The sequence below is a fragment of the Misgurnus anguillicaudatus genome, chromosome 15 (assembly GCF_027580225.2).
Source record: "Misgurnus anguillicaudatus chromosome 15, ASM2758022v2, whole genome shotgun sequence".
NCBI classification, from domain to species: domain Eukaryota; kingdom Metazoa; phylum Chordata; class Actinopteri; order Cypriniformes; family Cobitidae; genus Misgurnus; species Misgurnus anguillicaudatus.
In genome coordinates, this window is record NC_073351.2 from 16,214,126 (window position 1) to 16,237,473 (window position 23,348).

General features: G+C 38.9%; 1 protein-coding gene and 1 pseudogene across 1 annotated transcript; both read left to right on the forward strand.

The window, feature by feature from the left end:
- Positions 1–1,196: 1,196 nt before the first annotated feature.
- LOC129419436 (extracellular calcium-sensing receptor-like) lies at positions 1,197–4,889 on the forward strand (annotated as a pseudogene).
- A 2,550-nt stretch (positions 4,890–7,439) lies between these two features.
- On the forward strand, positions 7,440–11,507 carry LOC129419624 (extracellular calcium-sensing receptor-like). Its single transcript, XM_055174785.2, has 6 exons — positions 7,440–7,648; positions 7,873–8,161; positions 8,241–8,996; positions 9,079–9,306; positions 10,330–10,453; positions 10,609–11,507. Exons 1-6 carry the CDS (start codon positions 7,440–7,442, stop codon positions 11,505–11,507), a joined length of 2,505 nt encoding a protein of 834 aa, XP_055030760.2.
- Positions 11,508–23,348: the final 11,841 nt, after the last annotated feature.

Consider the following 23,348-nt stretch of genomic DNA (forward strand, 5'->3'; position numbering starts at 1 on the left):
TATAGTCTATGCATATATTGCAATATATTTCAAAACATATAAAGACAAACTATTACATGTAAAAAATATAGTGCCTTTTTTGTCTTGATTGCGATATATTTTGTATCATATACACATGTATGGTTTATGGATATATTGCAATATATTGGAAAATATAAATATTAAATCCCATATATGGGAATATGTTGCCTAATATATTACATGATATTTTTCAATATACTGCAATATATTTTGTTTCGTAAGGGTTAACTGCACACAATGTAGAGAATTACACATCATATGAATACCTCAGTCTGTTAAGTTAGATAACTTCTCCTCCATCATCACCCTAAACACCAGCGTGCCAAAGTGCTGCGTACTGAGCCCTCTTCTCTACTCCTTATTAACCCATAACTGTGTTCCTGTTTATGGCTCCAACACCATAATCAAATTTTCTGATTACATCATGGTGGTAGGTCTGATCAAAGATGATGATGGTATCCACATATCTGATTACCTCACCTGGTCCCTAAACACATCCACCGTGGTCAAAAAGGCACAGCAGCGCTTTTACTTCTTACAGAGCCTTAAGAAAGTTTATATACACTTAAATGTATATAAAAATCTATATTCTGGCACTTCTGGTTAGATGCTAACTGCATTTCATTAGCTATGTACTTGTAATCTAATCTAATTATACAATTAATTATACGTCTCTGACATTCCAACTTCATTACTATATACAGATGTGGATGATTTAATCAAACTATAAATATGTCATCTATATGTCATCAAATATGTCATCTATAGCCTCTTTCACACAGTAATTCTGGTAAATTACCATGAATTTACCAGAATGAATTTACCAGAAAATACAAAAATGTGCTGTTCACACATGCAGTGACGTTCCGTCTTTTTACCAGTAAGACATCATTCACACATCAGTATCAAAATACCGGTAAACTCGGAGAGAAAGCGGAAGTTACCTGTTACCGTTAATCTTACAACCTGTCTTACTGGTAAATTGGGAGCACTGATTTACCGGAAAGGTTCTGTTCACACATGACATGTTAACTGCAATTTACCAGTAAATTACCAGTAAAAACTGTATGTGTGAAAGGGACTTATATGTCATCAAAATCCACCATAAAATCGCTCTATTCCACTCTTACTTGATATTTCTTGGCTTATGCCCTGCCCTATGAGGTCATTAGCTACGTCCTTGATCATTCATCCATATGAATTATGTCTATAAATGTACAAATACTCTATCAAGTCAGTTGCATTTGGCAGCCACCATTTAGCTCAATCTTAGAATGCTTCTTTATTCTTACACATTCCTGATTGTCTATCACCTTCATGGAAAAGCAGAAAGCACTCTATGCCAACTGCTGGGAGACCCAAAATATCCTCTGTTGTCCAAGGATGGGGACATAACTATTGGAGGAGTTTTTGCAATCAACAGAAAAGAAACATTACCGTCATTTGAGTTTATACAAAAGCCTCAGCTTCTATCATGCTCCAGGTTTGTTACATTGAAAACTCTCAAAGGAATATTAAAACAGAAATTATAGCTAAAACGGACATGAAGCATACAGTATCTGTAAATTGTTATTTTGTATATTTTCTTTTCTTTTTATAACAGCACACTAGCAAAATATTTGTAAATATTTGTTTATTTAGCTATTTAGTTTACTGCATTAATATTTTCACAGTGTGAATATAAGAGATTTCCGGCTGTCTCAGACTATGATCTTTACAATTGAGGAAATAAACAGAAGTGAAAATTTGCTCCCAAATGTTTCTATTGGCTACAAAATCTATGATACCTGTGGATCAAGACTGTCTTCTATGAGTGCAACTATGGCAGTGATGAATGGTCAGGAGTTTGCATCTGGAGACAGATGCAATGGACAGCCTCCTGTACATGCTATTATAGGGGAATCAGAGTCCTCTGCCACAGTGATTTTGTCCAGAACTACAGGACCTTTTAAAATTCCAGTGGTAAGAGACAATAAAATGAAAAGTTTGATGCATTTACCATAAAAATGACTGTTTCACTGCTTCTCTGTTTGTCTTTTTCAGATAAGTCCTTCAGCCACATGTGAGTGTCTCAGTAATAGGAAAGATTACCCTTCATTCTTCAGGACTATTGCTAGTGATTATCACCAGAGCAGGGCACTTGCACTATTGGTCAAGCAGTTTGGCTGGACTTGGGTTGGAGCTGTAAACAGTGACACTGATTATGGGAATAATGGAATGGCCATATTTCTGAATACAGCGCAGGAGGAGGGGATTTGTGTAGAGTACTCTGAGAAATTTTACAGAACAGAGCCTGAAAAATTACAAAAAGTGGTAAACACAATGAAAAAAAGCAACCGCGAAAGTGATTGTTGCATTTGTTTCATTTATTGAGATGGGATTACTAATTGAGCAACTTAGTATCCAAAACATTACAGGCCTCCAAATAATTGGCGTGGAGGCATGGATAACATCAAAGAATTACATCACTCAAAACACTTTTCATGTGATGAAAGGGTCACTGGGCTTTGCAGTAAGAAAAACAAAAATTGAAGGGTTTTTAGATTATGTTATTAAAACATTTTGGGACACAGCTTTTCCATGCTCAGAAAGAGATGGAAATTCATCTCAAAATACAGGAAGTTGCAGCAGATATCAGGATCTATTATCACTGAAAAATTACAATGAAGATGTGCTTGAACAAAGATATTCAAGTAATGTCTATAAAGCAGTGTATGCTGTGGCTTATGCATTACACAGTCTGCTAAAGTGCAAAGAACAAGAAGGTTGTGAGAAAAGCCTAAAAATAAAACCACAGCAGGTAAAAATATATACAAAATAGAGAAAGTGAGAGCAAGAAGGCAATTCTATTTCTGATTGCTAATGTGATAATCTGCCTCAGTGATGCTGTCTCTTCACTAGGTGGTTGAGGCTCTGAAAAATGTAAACTTTGCTGTAGAAATGGGAGATCGTGTGTGGTTTGACAGCACTGGTGCTGCAGTAGCCCAGTATGAAGTTGTGAACTGGCAGCAGGACTCGGATGGATCATTTCAGTTTAAACCAGTGGGTTTCTATGATGCCTCATTGCCCTCTCACCAACGCTTGGTTCTTAATACTAAAAACATAATCTGGGCTGGAGGAAGTTTGGAGGTAAATCACAATATCATGTTTGGAATACAACACTAGTCTTGAGTACCTTTTTGCTTTTATAAAACGGTTACTATCCAATACAAATATTAAACCACAAAAATATAGATCAATGCAATTTTCATGAAGTAACATCACTATATCCCTGACTGACTGTTTACTTTGCTAAAGGTAGTACTGTAAAGCGTACTGTGCAGTGATGAAGAATGGTTGAGTGCAGTGGTCTTAGCTGTTTTACGGTGAATAAAACTTTTGAACCATAAGAAGTAACCATTGTTTTAATTGGATATTGCATTACAAAAAAAAAAAAAAAACTTGTGACAGGCTATCTCTAAATTATCCTAAAAAAATGCATTAATTTCTGCTGGACATAGATAACACTTAATCTAAAAAGCTACATTTTCACAGTGACTTTCAAAAATCAACAGTAGAGGGCAGTACTTTGTGTTTTGAGGACATTATAATCCTGTGCTGTACTTTAAAGATGTAATATACTGTTTTTTAGTAATGCTGTCATTTATACTTTTCTTCAGAATCTTTACAGTATAAAAAACTGAATGTACAGGTATTATGTATGTTTCTTATGTAGAAGCCAAAGTCTGTGTGCAGTGAGAGTTGTCCTCCAGGCACTAGGAAGGCCGCACAGAAAGGAAGACCTGTCTGCTGTTATGACTGTATTACATGTGCAGATGGAGAAATCAGTAATGAGACAGGTAAACTTCAGACCAGATCAAAGACTCAGAAATTACTTATGTGACAATTCTATTGTTCAGAATGCAATTTCTTATCAAAGTTCATAATTAAAATACTTTGCCTCTACTTTTCCAGATTCAAATAACTGCCAGCAGTGTCCAGGGGAATACTGGTCTAATACTGAGAACACTGAATGTGTATTAAAGGCTGTAGAGTTTCTGTCATTCACAGAAGTTATGGGTATAGTGTTAGCCTTTTTCTCTCTGTTTGGAGTAGGAATAACTGTACTGGTGGCCATCCTGTTTTACAGTAAGAAGGACACTCCCATAGTAAAAGCCAACAACTCAGAGCTGAGCTTCCTGTTGCTCTTCTCATTGACTTTGTGTTTTCTCTGTTCACTTACTTTCATTGGTCGCCCCACTGAGTGGTCCTGTATGTTGCGTCACACAGCGTTTGGGATCACTTTTGTCCTCTGTATCTCCTGTGTTCTGGGGAAAACAATAGTGGTATTAATGGCATTTAAGGCTACACTTCCAGGAAGTAATGTCATGAAATGGTTTGGGCCTGCACAACAGAGACTCAGTGTTTTTGCCTTTACTCTCATACAAGTTCTTATCTGTGTGCTTTGGCTAACAATATCTCCTCCTTTCCCCTATAAAAATATAAAACATTATAAGGAGAAGATCATTCTTGAATGCAATCTGGGTTCTACTATAGGTTTCTGGGCTGTGTTTGGTTATATTGGTCTTCTGGCTGTCTTGTGCTTCATTCTGGCTTTTCTGGCTCGAAGGCTTCCTGATAACTTTAATGAAGCTAAATTCATCACATTCAGTATGCTCATATTCTGTGCTGTATGGATCACATTTATCCCAGCTTATTTCAGTTCACCTGGAAAATTTACTGTAGCTGTTGAGATATTTGCTATTTTAGCTTCAAGCTTTGGTTTACTGTTCTGCATATTTGCACCTAAATGTTATATTATCTTGTTTAAACCTAAACAAAATACAAAGCAACATATGATGGGAAAAACACAAACTAAGTCCTTCTGAGAAATAAAAATATATTTTAACAAAGTGTGTCTGTATTGTTTTCTTAACTAATTAAAAAGTATTATTTTTTAATCTGACAACCTGATCATATTTTCAAATAACAAGATAATATCAAACGTTTAGATTTTTTACTAAAAGTTAAGGGTGCTCTGATCAACTCCTCTCTTATAATACAACTTTTTAACCTTCCTTAAACCAGTAACAAGCAGTCTATGCTTGGTTACTTGGAACAGATTAGAGCGTAACAAATACTCCAACTTCTCCAACTTCTCTGGGCCGGTCTAAAAAGCCAGGCCCATTGCAAATTCAGAAAATGCAGCTGCCACTACCAGAAATGTATTTGTACAACAACTGAATAATGCTATTAGATGAATTTAATTTTAGAGCAATAAAGTATAGAAATGATGATGCAAGTTATCATCTGAAATTTCCTTAAAGGGACACTTCACCCATTTGCATTAAGCTTTGTATAGTTAGAAACGCAGTCATGTTTTTGAATGGTCTTGCATCATTCCCTCTGTTTCCCCTGAGACAGGAGAAATATGGATTTCAGTGTTGCACTTCCTTCTTTCAATGATGTAAAAATCGTCATTTTGCATCATTGAAAGAAGGAAGTCCTATATCTTTGTAGAGGGGGTGAGACTACAAACACTCTTTTTCTCGGTCAAATAGGCACCAAATTCGAAATGTATGTTACATTTCGACTACAAATATGATCCACTTTTAATAAAGATTAATTTGTCCACGGGTGAAATTCTCCTTTAAAGGGCACACATGTGACAATTTTTACAAGATGTAATATAAGTCTCAGGTATGCCTATTGTGTCTGTGAAGTTTCAGCTTAAAATACCCCAAAGATTGTTAGGGTTAGAGTAACCCGTACAACGGCATGTCCAATATGCCTTGTGTGGGAACAAATATATAATTTTTAACACAGTGCACATTAGCAACATCTTGTGGTCAAAAGAAGGAAAATATGCCTTGGTGTTCCTGAGGACCCATTCATGTTTAATTATTCTTCATTTCTTGTTGTTTGATGTAATAAATCACTTTGTGCTCTGAGAACTATTTTCATGTTTTTCTTGTTTAAGTGTTGATTTGGTACTTACACACTGTATAAAAAATAAGTCTATAATGAAAGAGTAACTAAATAGTACTTTTTTTACTATTTTTCTGAATCTGCTTTGATCAACACATGCAGCCTAATTTATGTAAACTTTTGCCTTAGTCCCAAGTCTGGGGGCTCACATAGACAAATATTTTATGCATATTAAAATTAAATCACTTTTTGTGGAATGGCAAAGAGTGTGTTAATTGGGTGGTAAAATTGCTTGTGATGTTGACTTTTTATTTTGTGGATAATTAGAAAAGCACATCTTTGATGACATCAACATGTTTACAAAAGTGACCATGGGACTTATTGGGAGACAAGTTGATGAGACAGAACAAAACAAACCAAAAACACAACATCAGGATGTTTCCAAACCAGAAGCCATGGGTAGACAAAAGCACCCACAATGCTCTGTCAGCCTGCACCGCTGTCATAAAGCAGAGCTTACCATAGGGAACATGGACAAGAACAAGATTGCATCTTACCACACATGCAGAGCCGTAAGGAGGCAAAGTGGTGCTACAGGTAAAAATTTCACAGTTTCATTGGGGTGACTCTAGAATTGTGTGATTGACGCTAATAACAACCACAGAATGCACTATGCATTAATGCTGGAAGTGCATTCAACATTTCAAACTAAGGGTTTTCCAGAGAGAGAGAGAACATCAGGAAGGGGGCTAGATCCGATAAAATTTCAAGGGGGGGGGGGGGGGGTCATCAACCTTCTCAACACAGCCCTATTACATCTGGACAAGAGGAAGGAAAATTGACATGAAATGTGATTTTCATGTTAATATTTTATACAATTATAAACTGCTTTGTCGGCCGGAAGAAAGTAGCTTGCCAAAAATGTGCCCACCCCTGCGTTAGACACACCCTGTTGAAATGTATATGCACTCATTGGCAGCCCATGCAGCTGGTGGCACCTAAAAATGACCATGATTTAACATAGATAGTGTAGTCTCATGTCACTTACATGGACCTTTAGTTTAATGTTTAATGCATATTGCACACTTACCTGGAAATACTTCAGCAAATTCAAATTAGTCCTTAGATTGGTTGAAATACATATGGATAAACAGCATGTTTAATGAAAGATCACATTACTTTTGGTCTCATAAATATATAAACAACTTATTCAAAACACTTAAATAATTAGAAGGATAAATATTTATTAGTTGCTGATTAATAAGTAATTAAAATCACTGAAAAGGAAATAGCCTAATGAAAAGGAGTTGGAGCTCAGTTTCCTACCACAGTTTAGTTTTAGAATAGCAAATTTTATCACATGACACCTGCTTGACCTATCTCATGCCCTGCCCTATGAAGTCATTGGTCACGTTTGCAATGATTCATCCATATTGAGTATGTCTATAAATGTGTAAACACTGAAGCAGGTCAATAGCATACAGCAGCATCAGGTGAGCTCAATCTTTAAAATGTTTATTTTTCTGTACACACTCATGGTTTTCTATCACCTCTATGCCAGGGCGGAAAACAGTCTTTGCCAAATGATGGGAGATCCTAAGTATCCTCTGCTGTTCAAGGATGGAGACATAACTATTGGAGGACTTTTTGCAATCCACAGTGTAGAAACATTATCCTCTTTTGAGTTTGTACAAAAACCACAGCTTCTATCATGCTCTAGGTTTGTTACATTGAAAATTACCTGTGAAAAAATTACAACAGACAATGTATTTACAAAATCTGAAAATTCATTGCAGTAAACTATACCGTAAGCTTAACAACATCTATAGTGTTTAAAATATAAACATTATGTGATATTAAAATGTATAAATACAAATAATGTTTACTTTTCTACCTTATATACTGGTTTATTTATTTAATTGGTATTTATTAATGTTTTTACAGCGTGAATTCTAGAGATTTCCGAATGGCTCAAACTATGACCTTCGCAGTTGAGGAGATTAACAAAAGTGAAACATTGCTCCCAAATGTTTCTATCGGCTATAAAATCTTTGACACCTGTGGATCAAGACTGTCATCTATGAGTGCAACTATGGCAGTGATGAATGATCAGGAGTTTGCAGCAGGAGACAGATGCAATGGACAGCCTCCTATACATGCTATTATAGGGGAGACGGAGTCCTCTGCCACAGTAATTTTGTCCAGAACCACAGGACCTTTCAAAATTCCAGTGGTAAGGAATGATAACCAGATTTCACACAGAATCACCTAACTGATTTTTTTTTCACTATTTACTGTGCATTTTTTTTTAGGTAAGCCACTCAGCCACATGTGAGTGTCTCAGTAACAGGAAAGATTTCCCCTCTTTCTTCAGGACTATTGCTAGTGATTATCACCAGAGCAGAGCACTTGCATACATAGTCAAACACTTTGGCTGGACTTGGGTTGGAGCTGTGAACACTGACAATGATTATGGAAACAATGGAATGGCCATATTTCTGAATACAGCGCAGGAGGAGGGGATTTGTGTAGAGTACTCTGTGAAATTTTACAGAACAGAGCCTGAAAAACTCCAAAAAGTGGTAAACATCATAAAAGAAGGAACTTCAAAAGTAATCATTGCATTTCTTACCAGTTTAGAGATGGAAAATCTACTTGAGCAGCTAAGTATTCAAAACATCACAGGCCTCCAAATGATTGGGGTGGAAGGATGGATAACATCAAAGAGTTTGATAACACCAAATATTTTTCATGTTCTGGGAGGGTCACTTGGCTTTGCAGTGCGAAAACTTGATATTGAAGGATTTTCAGACTATGTATTAAAAGCATTCTGGGAAACAGCTTTTCCATGCTCACATGGAGATAGAAATCTTTCTCATTATAGGGTAAACTGCAGCAGTTATCAGGATCTACTTGTGCTTAAAAATTACAATGAAGATGTGCCTGAGCAAAGATATTCAAGCAATGTGTACAAAGCAGTGTATGCTGTGGCTCATGCACTACACAGTTTGCTCAATTGCAAAAGCCAAATAGGTTGTGAGAAAGGCCTGACAATACAGCCACAGCAGGTAAAAAACTGGATCAAAAAGTTAATATTTGAAAATATGTAAAAACGCACCAAAAATAAAAAACTATAAAAACGTTTTCTAGGTCGTTGAGGCTTTGAAAAAAGTAAATTTCCAAGTAAAGATGGGAGATCGTGTGTGGTTTGACAGCAGTGGTGCTGCAGTAGCCCAATATGAAGTTGTGAACTGGCAGCAGGACTCAGATGGATCAATCCAGTTTAAAGCTGTGGGTTACTATGATGGCTCACTGCCTCCTGGCCAGCGCTTTGTACTGAACACTAAAAACATAATATGGGTTGGAGGACAGCTGGAGGTAAATGACAAATGTTTGTGATCTGTTTGTTCTTTGTAATTTAGTCAAGTATTGCACTGACCTATTTGAAAAGCAGATTCAGATTCAGATTATCTCGTCAATCAAGAGAAAACGCTTCCCCGCCAATAACGATTATTTCCGTCTTTCCGCAATACCGTAATTCCGCAACTTTTTAAAACCGGAAGTATTGCCTTATGGCAAGCTGCTGCATGTCTGTGTCTGTTTTAAAGATCGCTCTGAATGGGATCTCTATGAAAAGTCCATCACAAAAATGGAATTATCTCTGCTTTTTGTTAAAAATGTGGTGTTTTTTCAGAAACCTACCCATATTCAAAAGCTGATTACAAAAGAACTACTGGAGGTAGGATGAAACGATTTTTTTGTTTGAAAGCAGAGGGTCTGTTCTTTCATTTGTATGTTTATATATTTGAAGAAAAACATTTTCTGGAAGGCATTAAACTTTTGTGAAAATCATGAAAAACGCTGGCGCTGGCTGGCAACTTTTAAAAAAACCGCTGGCGGTGAAAGAGTTAAGTAAAATAAGGGCACACTCACACTATCCAAACCCAACCCCACCCTAGCCGGCTTGCAGAGGTACGCCCAAACACGGTTTACTTGGGCTCAGGCACAGAAAGCCCAATGTGATCGCAAACCGCGATTTAAAAGGAGAGATGTCAATTGCGAATAAAAAAACAGACTTAACATTACGATGGGTTTCAGTGTTAAGAGAGCGCTTTACTTTCTTATTTTCTTCAAAACAATCGCATCCTAATGACGAAAGCGTGCCCGGGCTCAGATTGATAAAAGTACGGTGTGAGTCCGTGTTTATGGGGGAGTAGGGAGGGGGGACAAACGCAGTGGGTCACGGTTTGGTTTAGATTGTGTTAGTGCATCCTAACTGTATCTTTTGAACCAATGGAGTAATGGCGCTCAGTTTTTGTAACTGGAAATTGTTTCCTTCCCAAAACATATTCACAATGCCTAGGAATACAATAGATCAGAGTATGTGTTTTTTTTCTCTAGAAGCCAAGGTCTGTGTGCAGTGAGAGTTGTCCTCCAGGCACTAGGAAGGCTGCACAGAAAGGAAGACCTGTCTGCTGTTATGACTGTATTACATGTGCAGATGGAGAAATCAGTAATGAGACAGGTAAACTTCAGACCATCTCAAAAATCCAAAGAAAACTGGCTAGCTGCATTTTTTGTGTTCTCCTCCTAATGTTTAAAATGCAGCTTCTTTTCAAAGGAGTTCATAAATCAAACACTTTACCCTTTATCTCTAACTATAGTGAACTTCCTTTCCAGATTCAAATAACTGCCAGCAGTGTCCAGGGGAATACTGGTCTAATACTGAGAACACTGAATGTGTGTTAAAGGCTGTAGAGTTTCTGTCATTCACAGAAGTTATGGGTATAGTGTTAGTCTTTTTCTCTCTGTTTGGAGTAGGAATAACTGTACTGGTGGCCATCCTGTTTTACAGTAAGAAGGACACTCCCATAGTAAAAGCCAACAACTCAGAGCTGAGCTTCCTGTTGCTCTTCTCATTGATTCTGTGTTTTCTCTGTTCACTTACTTTCATTGGTCGCCCCACTGAGTGGTCCTGTATGTTGCGTCACACAGCATTTGGGATCACTTTTGTCCTCTGTATCTCCTGTGTTCTGGGGAAAACAATAGTGGTGTTAATGGCATTCAGGGCTACACTTCCAGGAAGTAATGTCATGAAATGGTTTGGGCCTGCACAACAGAGACTCAGTGTTTTTACCTTTACACTTATACAAGTTCTTATCTGTGTGTTTTGGCTAACAATATCTCCTCCTTTTCCCTATAAAAATATGAAATATTATAAGGAAACAATTATTTTTGAATGCAGTCTGGGTTCTACTATAGGTTTCTTTGCTGTGTTGGGTTACGTTGGTCTCCTGGCTGTCTTGTGCTTCATTCTGGCTTTTCTGGCCCGGAGGCTTCCTGACAACTTCAATGAAGCTAAATTCATCACATTCAGTATGCTCATATTCTGTGCTGTATGGATCACATTTATCCCAGCTTATGTCAGTTCACCTGGAAAATTTACTGTAGCTGTGGAGATTTTTGCCATTTTAGCTTCAAGCTTTGGTTTACTATTCTGCATATTTGCACCTAAATGTTACATCATTCTGTATAAGCCTGAGCGAAATACGAAACAACATGTGATGGGCAAAACATAAGTGCTACTGAGAAATAAACCATTAAGGATATATTAACGTTGCAGTGTTTTTGTGATGTATTTTCAAAGGGTAAAAGGTTACTGATTTTAAAAAATTACAGTAACAAGTAGAAAGTACAGCTAAATTAATTTAATACTACTCATCAGCACCTAGGTACAGAAATAATACAAAAATGGTCAGTCACTGGGGCAGTTCCCTTGAAAAAGGCTCTAATATGTAGCATTTAGGTACATATATACACCCTTGGTACAAGTATGTACATTTGATTCACTAATAAACACTCTTTGATACTAAAATGTACCTCTAAGGTACTAATATGAACTCTTTAGGTGCAACAATGTACCGCCCCAGAAACGTTACTGCCCCCCATTTTTATAACATTTTGTTCTCACTGTGTAAAGGTATAAAAAACCAAAAAGAAAATGTAAAATAGTTTGTGTACTGATTACACAATTTAATATCTGACAACGTCTCGGTTACGTATGTTACCCTTGTTCTCTGAAGGAAGGGTGCGGCGTCACATCAATGACCAACATATTAGGAACTTGCTTGGAAGGACCAATGGATGCACAGGCTTTACTGCATATCAAGGAATCTGGGGTGGTTTTCTAATGAGACTACACCGATACAGAGACCACAGAGTACACTCTGCTGAGGGAAAACGTGGGTTAAGTTTTTACTCCGCAGAACTTACACATATGGGATCCCCTGTAGGGGTAGCTCAAATGGACGCCATGCCTTAACATAGTTTGAGGCTGGCACCAGACGCTCTGCCACGTCTGGTTGCCAAGGGTGTTGGAGGAAGTACCAAATTCTACAAAAAAGGATTTTGGCACTAATATAGCACCATATTGGTGCTGCAAGCTGACACACAAGCCAACACTCTCACTGCTTCTACCAGTTTGAGAAAAGAGGAGGAAATCGGCTCGACAAGATCACTTTAGAGTTTAATAAATGTGTGAGATGTCGCCCAGCCTGCCGTTCTACAAATGTCTGTCAGCAAGGCACCGAAAGCCAATGCCCAAGAGGACGCTATACTTCTAGTAGAGTGCGCCCTAAGCTTAAGCAGACACGGCACTCCCTGCATTTCATAGGCGAGGGGGATAGTATCCACACTATCTAGTGTAACATCTTCTGCTTAGATACTGCTTTTTCCTTCTGCTGTCCTCCAAAACAGACAAAGAGCTGGTCTGGGGTCCCTAAACTTTGAGCTCGATCAACATATATTCGCAAAACGTGAATGGGACACAGCAAAGCTAAGGCTGGGTCTGCCTCCTCCAGGGGAAATGCTTGCAGGCTCACCACCTGATCTCTAAAAGGAGTGGTGGGAACCTTATGCATGAAGCTGGACTGGGGGCTCAGTGTTATACTGGAGTCAGCAGGCCCAAAATGTAGGCACGAATCGTAATCCCGAAAATGCGTGTAGGTCTTCATTGACAAAGGCTCAAAGGGGGCACCTTGGAGACATTTCAGGACCATGGATAAGTCCCAAGAGTAGGGATGTCCTGGTCCGATCACGTGATCAGATATTGGTCCATATCGCGTGGTTTCAGCCTCGGTCAGAATCGGATGTTACCTCCCGATCAGGACTCAGATACATGGGTTTAAATTGGTCCAGGGCCATCCGTGGCTAAGCCCTGGCACATAGGCTTAAGGTCTCGCTCTGCTCCGCGCTGGTGCGTGTGAACTGACGGGATGAGAATGACGTGTTTTCATTCATAGGCTTCACGCAAAAACAGATTGCACAACCGGGTTTTTACCACTCATTTAAATGATGCGTCAATCGTTTTTGTCAACATGTGCTCAATTAATCTACATCATTACGCAGCTCCATGTCTCACTCAGAACTTCAAGAACGCACATCCGCACAGGATCATGACATTACACATTGTCACTCATCTCATTACATAATGTTAACTAGATAACTGGATACAACTTATTATATAGTTTAATAACATAATTTATTTTAATAATACAAATCAATTACTATAGTGATTGTACCTAACTATAGTGATTGTTTTACTAACTGCTGAACAGCTTAGGGAATCTCTATGGCTAATTTATATGGCTTAAAGACATATTAGCGAATCAGTATGTTGTTTTTCTTGTTAATTGAGTCTTTGTGGGTAGCCTACCTTATGCCTAGAATTAGTCAAGGAAATTGATTCTTATAACTTCCTTCAAGGTTTGATCAATTGTGCATAATGATATGCAGCAAATGCATATAGTTATTATTATAGTTATTGCATAATTTAATGTTCAGGTTTTAAAGTTTGGGTCAACCTGTGGCACAGGTGAAACTTATAAAATCTTATCAGAGGTCCAAAATGTGAAACACACCAGTGGCTTTGCTGTCATCAGGATTAAACATGTTACCCCTCAAACTCCTCTTCCCAACAGAGCCCCCCCCCCCACAAAACAAATCCCAATTTAACCTCTGTACATATGTATATACTATATATATATTCTCATTATTTTTTAACACGTCTATAGTAATGCGCTGGCACAGACCCTTTTAACTCCACACAGAAACAGCAATACGTGCAGCATGACATCACTTTATTGCAGAGATGCTACAGAAGTGCTCTGTTTGTTCACAGAGTTGTTGAATGTTAACCCTCTGGGGACCGACCATTTTGGGACACTGTCAGAGGTTGTGATATGCTCTTACATTTGGTCTTTTTTCAGTTGCTTTAAAACATAATAATGGCAAGTGTCCCATAACTTTGCGATCAGCACAAACTGGGCTACGATATTTTATGTGCTACATGTATGTACATGTTTGTATTTTTGAGAGAATAATGTTTATGCGTGGTTTTTTAAAAAAACAACATTTTTAAGTCACTGATATAAGTACACAAAATCCATACTAAACATGTTTTAACAAGACTTTTCTAAACAAAAACAATATATTGATTTATAATTGTAAGACAGTTTTTGTTTAGAGGGGCCGTATGCGAGAAAGATTGATTGACAGCTGACCAACAAAAGACTCGCATAATGAGCTGCATAATGAGCCTTTAGGCAGGAATCTGAGAGGGAACTACAATAAAGAATGTGAGGACAAATGTATACATGTTTGTTTGTGGTTTAAGAAGTTAACAATATAATAAAAATAGAAATGAAGGTCATTAGGACATTTTCAGTTTATTTGGAAACAAACCCTATTCAGAAACTAAGAAACTGATACACAACAAAGCTGTAAACTTCATGTGGCTCATGTTACCATATAACTTTATGTCCAAAAAGTGTAAATATGTTTTGTACTAATGAGTGGAATGCAGACCTGTAAGAGAGTTGTTAGCAGCTGTTAGCATAAATTGTCCACAGAAATACACTTACACCCTGCTGAAAAAAACAGCACCAAACCAGCATGGGAATTATGCTGGTCTTTGCTGGTTTGATGCTGGTTTAGCTGGTGGTCAGCAGCATACCAACACCAAAACACAACATATGCTGGTCTTGCTGGTATGACCAGCATGGGATGCTGGTGCTAATGCTGGTTCAGTGCTGGTATAGCTGGTGCTAATGCTGGCTTGGTGCTGGTTTAGCTGGTGCTAATGTTGGTGCTGATGCTGGTTAAGCTGGTGTTCACTAGCAAACCAGCACCAAAACACAACATATGCTGGTCTTGCTGGTATGCTGTTTTTTTCAGCAGGGCATACATAACTGATGGGTAAATTTCACTGATAGCAGTACATTCAGATAAATTATCATGTACATTTGGACTAAATTCAGAACATCTCAGATAAACATTTGCAGCGATTAGTTTTATAAAAAGCTGTTTTCAGATGACTGTTTTTTAAGATGCCCATCGATCGTCTAGCTTCTGTTTATAACGCGTTTCTGTCAGCTTGTATGAACTTTAAAAACACATTGCATATGGCGTCCATGTGCTCGAGCTCGCGTCTCCGCGCAAACAACGCAGCGCTCATGAAAACCGTGTTGCGTCTAAAGCGCAATGGATGGAATTGTAAACAATATATGGAATCATATTACAGCACACACTTAAAAGATATTGCAGTGCAGCCTTACTCAAAGTTGCAATGAAGAAAACGAAAGTGAATAACTGTGTCTAACACAGCATGTAGATCTGCCATTACGTGACGATCACACGTCCTTGTTTGTAAACAATGCGAAAGTTTTTCAATCAGAAGCGTGCAGTCTGCTGAGGTCGCTTGTGTATGCTGAACTGCACAAGCCATAATAGCAAAAATAAATTAAGATTAATGACTTACATTTTCTTCAGGAATATATCCTCCTCCATTGCGTCTTCCATTGTTCTTCTTCTTAGGTAACGTTAAAGATAAACGCTTCTCTTCCTCAATGTCCAGACATAACACGTGTGTGTAAAGTTTATCATCCAAACATGCGGTAAAGTCTTTAAATCTGATAAAACTTTACGCTTTGCTTGTTATGGTTTGAACAGCTCATGTCTTCATTACCATGTCAACAGTGTGTACCGCCTGTGGGGGTGACCGCATTAAAGATAATGAAGTTAGCCAGGAAAAACAGTACTCTCTTTACTTAAATGCAGATTATATAAACAGGCAATATTTGTTTTCGATTATAATTAGCTTGATTAAAAGTAGACATTTCAGGCTTTCTTTGGATATGTGTATCATGTTTGTGTGACTAGTATTCATGGAGTTTCAACAGATTTTTGTAACGCGTTTTAAGAAACAGCTTGCGGAGACAGAATTGTCAGAATGCACACCCTGTTTATTTAACAAAAACACAAAGATCTCTTGTTATTGTGAATGTACATAAATTAAAGAGGACCCGTCACAGTTTCAAATGATGTCAAACACGTAAGTGTATGATTATTAATGATGGAGTATTTTAAGTTGATTCTGCTATGATAAGGAGAAAACACGTCAAAACACGGCGCCGCGTTTTTGGACCCCTGGGGGTTAAAATAAGGTGAATTAAATCAAAAATAAGGAACATCCTGGATCTGTTTTTTAGCTTTTCTCTATTCTTTTTTTATGTATTATAGAAGTATCAGATCGAGACTCTGTATTGGTAGATTGGTATATGCTCCCACTTGGTCAAATAATGAAAAAGAACCAAATTGCTTACCACAGCTATGCAGATGACACCCAGATATACTTAGCCCTGTCACCCAATGACTACAGCCCCATTGACTCTCTATGTAAATGCATTGATGAAATTAATTGTTGGATGCGTCAAAACTTCCTCCAGTTAAACAAAGACAAAACTGAAGTCATTGTATTTGGAAATAAAGATGAAACTCTCAAAGTTAACACATACCTTGACTCTAGGGGTCTAAAGACACAAAATAAAGTCAGAAATCTTGGTGTAATTTTAGAGTCTGACCTTAATTTCAGTAGTCACGTGAAAGCAATAAGCAAATCAGCTTACTACCATCTCAGAAATATTGCCAGAATTAGAAGTTTTGTCTCAAGACAGGACTTAGAGAAACTTGTTCATGCTTTCATCACAAGCAGGGTGGATTACTGCAATGGACTTCTTACGGGGATCTCCAAAAAGACCATTAGACAGCTGCAGCTCATACAAAACACTGCTGACAGAATTCTGACGAGAACCAAAAAATCTGAGCACATTACTCCAGTCCTCAGGTCCTTACACTGGCTACCTGTTACATTTAGAATAGATTTTAAAGTATTGTTACTCGTTTATAAATCACTTCATGGCTTAGGACCCAAATACATGACAGATATGCTAACTGAATATAAACCTAAAAGATTACTCAGATCATTAGGATCAGGTCAGTTAGAAATACCAAGGGTTCACTCAAAACAAGGTGCGTCAGCATTATGCCACCTCTAGCTGGAATCAGCTTCCAGAAGAGATCAGATGTGCTTCAACACTAAACACTTTTAAATCTAGATTAAAAACACATCTGTTTAACTTTGCATTTACTGAATGAGCACTGTGCTGCTTCACACTGACTGCACCTTTAACTCAAGTCACTTTTACTTCTGTTTTATTCTTTTTACCTTTTTAAAGTGTTTTTATTAAAATCACATTTATTTTCTTTAATTGTTATTCTAAATTTTCATGTATCTTTGTTTTTATTGTGATTTTATTGTGTATCTATTACTTTTAAATTTTTCTTTTTTCTCTTTTATATATTGTTTTCTCATTTCTATGTAAAGCACTTTGAATGACCTCTGTGTATGAAATGTGCTATACAAATAAACTTGCCTTGCCTTGCCTTGCCTTGCCTTGCCTAGATACTCAAAATCAAATGATTCGGACTCGAGGGCAAAAAAAAAACTGATGGGTACATCCCTACCCAAGAGGGTATAGAGGGCAGACGAGGTGGATTTAATCTCCTCGCTTCTCTTAGAAACCTAATGACCACGTCATGCTGACAGACTGACCTACCTTCAATTGGGTTATAATGAGCGGACATGGCAGCGATGTATCCTTTAATGGTGGAGGGGGAGAGTGCCCTCTCCCTGACAAAGAAGGTCCTTCCTCAGGGGAATCGGCCAGTTGAGCGTGCCAGGTATGTGAATGGCACGAGGTGACCTCAGATGCTTCTGACTCTAAAAGAAGAAATGGCAGGTGAGTTGCAACAAGAGCACAGACCACACTGATGGTTGATATACACAACAGCCGCAGTGTTGTCTATACAGACTAGGACATCTTTGCCTCATATCTTGCTTTTGAGGCGGTCGAGAGCAAGATATACTGTCCACAACTCAAGGCAATTTATATGCCAATGCAGCTGGGGTGCCGTCCACACTCCTGAAACTGTATGCCTGTTGTACATGGCCCCCCACCCCATAGTAGAGGCATCTGTGAATACCACAGCATGTCTGGAGACCTGTTCTAAGGGTACACCCGCCCGAAGAAATGAGGGGTCTGACCACAATGTAAATGTGTGTCGGCAAGCTGGTGTGACTTTCACCCGGTAGGTGCCAGCAGGCTACGCCCATCTCGGGACTCAGCTGTGAAGCCAGTGCTAGAGCGGTCTCAAATGGAGCAGCCTGAGCGGTGTTATGACCGCCAAGGCCGCAATATGCCCCAGGAGCCTCTGAAATAATTTCAGAGGGAACGCTGTCTTATATTTGAACAAATTCAAGCAGTTCAGCACAGACTATGTACTTTCCTGTGTGAAGCGCGCTGTTAGTTTGACCGAATCCAATTCCATACCGAGAAAAGAGATCCTTTGTACTAATTAAGTACAATCACAGAAAAATCATAAAACATAAGCAGTAGAATACAGCGATTAAGATTAGTCTTACTAATGAGTGTAGTAATAATGTAACATATTTAAGAGGGTGCTAAGTTAAGTCAATGTCAGCTGACTCCCCAGGGGTTAAAAAAATTCCCAGGAGAAAAACCATGTGGGAAAAGTCCTAAGAGGGGAAAAAACCTTGTGAGAGTGCCAGACATAGCTGAATCTATAGAGGATATAATAGGTACAATTATTTACAATTTTATGTGGATTAAAACGTAATGGGGTGGTTTCCTGGACAGGGATTAATTTAAACCAGGACTAGGACTTTAATTATGACATATAACTAATTTTAACAAACATGCCTTAGTAAAAACATTACTTGTGTGCATTTTGAGGCAAAACATAGGGCACTGATGTATTTCAAAATATGTCTTTGCAAGTTGTTTCCAGTTTGGACACCTCTTACATTTATTTTAGTCTAGGACTATTCTAATTCCTATACGGGAAACCGCCACAATATATATGTATATATACATGAATAAGTAGACGGGGGCAGCCGGTGGTCGGACATCGGCTGGGCATCATGTTGAAGGAAGGCCAGTAGATCAGTGGCGTGATGACCTTCACAGCAGCCGGAACTGGGTCTGTTCTACCCATTGTCCTCGCAAAAGAAGACGAGACAGGGAAAGAGAAACAAAATCCTATTAGCATAGGGGGCCATTCACATGTTATGCAAGTGTCACACAGTATTGTAGTTTATAATATGCTCGGTTCCAGATATTGCGGCATGCTAACTATTGCGGGATAGGTATATTTGCAAACCAAGCTTGGGGACGGATGCATTGATAAATGCTTTACTGCAACAACATCTTGAATGGCATTTTGTGAAGAGCACAATTCAGCGAGCCCAAATCCAAGATCGGTCGTAACCCACTGCCTTTCTTAGGTACTATGAAGTAAGGGCTGTAAAACCCGACCTCATGTTGGTTAGAGAGACCAGCTCTATCGCGTCCTACCAGTAGGACCGCAATCTGCACACATAACATTAGCATCTGCAACTTTCACTGTAGTGAAAAGGGTGTTGGAAAATTTGTGAGGACCCCTGCCGAACTGAATTGCATAGCCGAGTCTGAATCCAACGCAATAGGCTGGGTAGCTCTAAGGGACTGTGCGAGTGGAATAAGAAGAACCCCACAGATGTAACCACATCAATGAATGTTGGCATGCAGTATTTGCATCTGCTGGCTCCACGCTGCCAGGTGGATAAAAATGCCAGCAGGTGAAAGGCATTCATTAGCTTTTCGCTTCGGAACCATCACCCCTGCTGAAGACAGAAGCAACTTTGTGTGTGTGAGGACCTGTGCATGGATAGTTGGCGTGATAGCGCTTGCAGCGGCTTCCACTGCCTGTGTTCTTTAATTAATTTGGAGTGTGTGGTTACTGTTCCCCCGCATGCTTCATTATCCATCTGGCACAAAAAGAGTAGTTTCCTCACAAAAAGCTACACAGTGACTTGTGTCTTTTAGGCTGCCTAAACAACGCCCTGGCATCCCCCTGACCGCATACAACCTCCCATGGAAGGCCTATTCTTCCCCCTGACTGCTTATCTCCAGTTAGCTGCCTAAACGACACCCTATTGCCATGTATACATGCAACTTATTCCATTCAAAAATAGGCTGTTGTTGGACATTACATTATTACATGATAAATCATTAACATAATAGTTTAAGTGGGTTGAGCAGTACAGTGCATAGGAAACACAGTTTGATGTAATAGGGTACTTCACATATGTAATTTATTCATAAATAGGTTAAAATGGCAAAACATGCTAAAATGGCTTGTCCAAGGACAGCCTATGAAGTCAGCCTATATAAACTATGAACGGGATGCTGTTTTGGACTTAGAGTTTTTCAGCCAATCTTGTCTGGTCGTAACTTGTCCGGTTGTCCATGGGCCAAAATAGGCTACAGTCGGGATGTACAATAACAGGCTAGTTCAGTCATGTCACATACGTTATGGTCGGGATGTACAACAACAGCTTAGATTGGTCGCGTCAAATAAGTGATAGTTGGGATGATCTTTTGAATTTGTATCCCAAATGTAACTCATCTGACATGGTTGAATAGGGTGTCATTGTACATTCCGACTGTGACATATTTGACAAAAAAAAAAAGGTTGTTGTTGTACATCCCGATGGTAACTTATTTGACAGGGACTAAATAGGCTGTTGCTGGAAATTACAGTATTTTATCATAATTATTTAACATAATAGTTCAAATGGGTAAAATGTGCAGTACAGTGCACAGTAGGGCTGGGACAATATGCGCGTCGATTCGTCAGACCCAAAAAGGCGGCGCCATACAATAGTAGCAACGCGAGTGGCTTCAGTCCACGCCGGTTTCACACAGCAAGTGTGAGCAGTACGTGCGGCGCGTGTTTTTTCCAGCGCCCATGTTAACAAGCATGCACCCTGTCGCATGAGCAGAGCGAGCTCGCGGCTCTGTAGCAACAGTGATGCAATCGTTTCCTCGTCGGTTCTGCTGCGCTGCTCATGCTCAATTAAAGTGAAAGTGCTTTGTTTATGGTTTAAATGTTCGTGGATTGACGCGAAAGTGCCATTTTACCACAATATCATGAATGTGAAGTGTGTTTTAAACAGTCATGACTTTGAGCAATTTAACAGAAAGCAATGAAATATGTCACTGTTGCCAGAAGACTGCGCTTTCATTCACTCTCTGTCCAGCAGTAAATGAGTCCTAATATACCTTAACAAACTTAAGAGAACAAGATTTCATAATATATTTGCTTCTTAAGTCTATAATTGTGTTTATATCTGTCATTAAATGGACTAGAAAAGCACGAAAACAATGTGGATTAAACAAATCAAGTTATAAAAGTTACACTGACCATCAAAAGGCACATTAAAGAGGTTTTGCTCATAAATGCATGTAAAATAAAGTAATTTGAACTTGAGATTTTTATACTGTTACTAAACTGCACAGTATGAGCTGCAAACGCTTTATTGAATGCTACCTCTGACTAAGAATGCATTATTTTGCACTTGTATAGTCTTTTTTATTTTGAAATTTTAAGAGCAATGAACATATATTGAAATATTTACATTCAGATATGTAAATCAACATGTATAAATTGCTATTAGTTAATTAATGGGGAGATAATCGAGAATCGAATCGAAGTCGAATCGGACTGATAAAATGAATCGTTAGATTAATCGATGCATCGAAAAAATAATCACTAAATTAATTGTTTAAAAAATAATCGTTTATCCCACCATGTGCTTGTGAAGGCCTCAAAAAGCAGTTTTCTCCATGGTGACTTGTCCGACAACAGCCTAGTTTGTTCAAGTCAAATATGTTACAGTCGGGATGTACAACAACAGCCTAAATTGGTCGCGTCAAATAAGTTACAGTCACGATGTACAAAAACAGCCTAGTTTTTCGCATCAAATAAGTGACATGTGGGATGATTCCCGCAACAAAGGAAGTGCCTATAGCTGTAGAACTTTGGGTCCCGACATGGGGCCCTCAGTGTTAGGCCGTGCCGAGTTTCGGGCCCCTGCGACCTTTGACCCCTGAAATATGGAGCTTTCCATCTGCCGCATAATAAGTTACAGGTGGGACTTCCTGCCAGATGGGAGGTACTCATCTGCAACTAATTTAAAGCCAAATGGAACCGGATCCCGTACAACCTCAGAGGTCCGGACGGGTCCCAAACATCACACAAAGTTTCGGGGCGCGGCCCTCGACGACGAAAAGTTTTTGTTTTCATACATCTCTCTGCCTTACATAGGCCTCTATGGCACCATGTGCTTGTGAAGGCCTCAAAAAGCAGTTTTCTCCATGGTACAAAATGGCTTGGAAAGGGCCCAGAGCCACAGAACCCCGAAGTCGAGGGAACGTGGAACTTCGGAGGCAGAGTCGCGGGCCCGTGACAAAAAATACGAGCTCCATCTGCCTATGGCTGCCATTTTCAGACAGGGAAGCTTGTTAAGAATCTAAAGTTCCTGTGACCTCCAGCAGCGTAGATTCGCCGTTGTCCATCCCCAAACTATTTGACCGTTAACGGGCAGGTGTGTTATGGGTATGTGGTCGGGAGGATGAATAGGCTGTCCGTGGGAACGAGGAAGACTGCGGGGAATACGGGTGGTCAGAGGGATAAACAGGCCGTCTGCGGGTGTGAGAAAGACTGCGGTGAAATATGGCGGTCAGGGGGAGGTTTAGGCACTCCGTGTATTAGATGAAAAAATAAGCAGTCAGGGGGATAAATACGCTTCCTGCGGGCAGAGGAAAGTAGGGAATTCTTAAAATATTCACTATAAATTGTACACATACACACACTGAGCACTTTATTAGGAACATCTGTACACCTACTTTATTCAAAAGGTTATCTCATTAGCTAAATGTATGGAAGTTATGAATCTCTACATTTCCTGGGATATTATAAATAACAATATCTGGAGTTTGAGGGATGTTTTGTCAAAACAAAAACATCCAGGTATCATCTAGGTGAGCAGTTAATTAAGGAGGCAAATGTTTTTTTTAATGGGAGAGGTCAACAGAGGATGGCCAGACTGGATGAAGCAGACAGAAGACTATGGTAACTACATAACTACACTATACAACTGTTGTGACAAGAAGAGTATC

What these genes read in the sequence shown, in the direction of transcription:
- LOC129419624 (XM_055174785.2), top strand. Translation starts at nt 7,440, where the DNA reads ATGTTTATTTTTCTGTACACACTCATGGTTTTCTATCACCTCTATGCC. An exon ending in GACCTTTCAAAATTCCAGTG is followed by an intron (nt 8,162 to 8,240) that starts GTAAGGAATGAT and finishes ATTTTTTTTTAG; the next exon opens with GTAAGCCACTCAGCCACATG. An exon ending in GGGTTGGAGGACAGCTGGAG is followed by an intron (nt 9,307 to 10,329) that starts GTAAATGACAAA and finishes TTTTTTCTCTAG; the next exon opens with AAGCCAAGGTCTGTGTGCAG.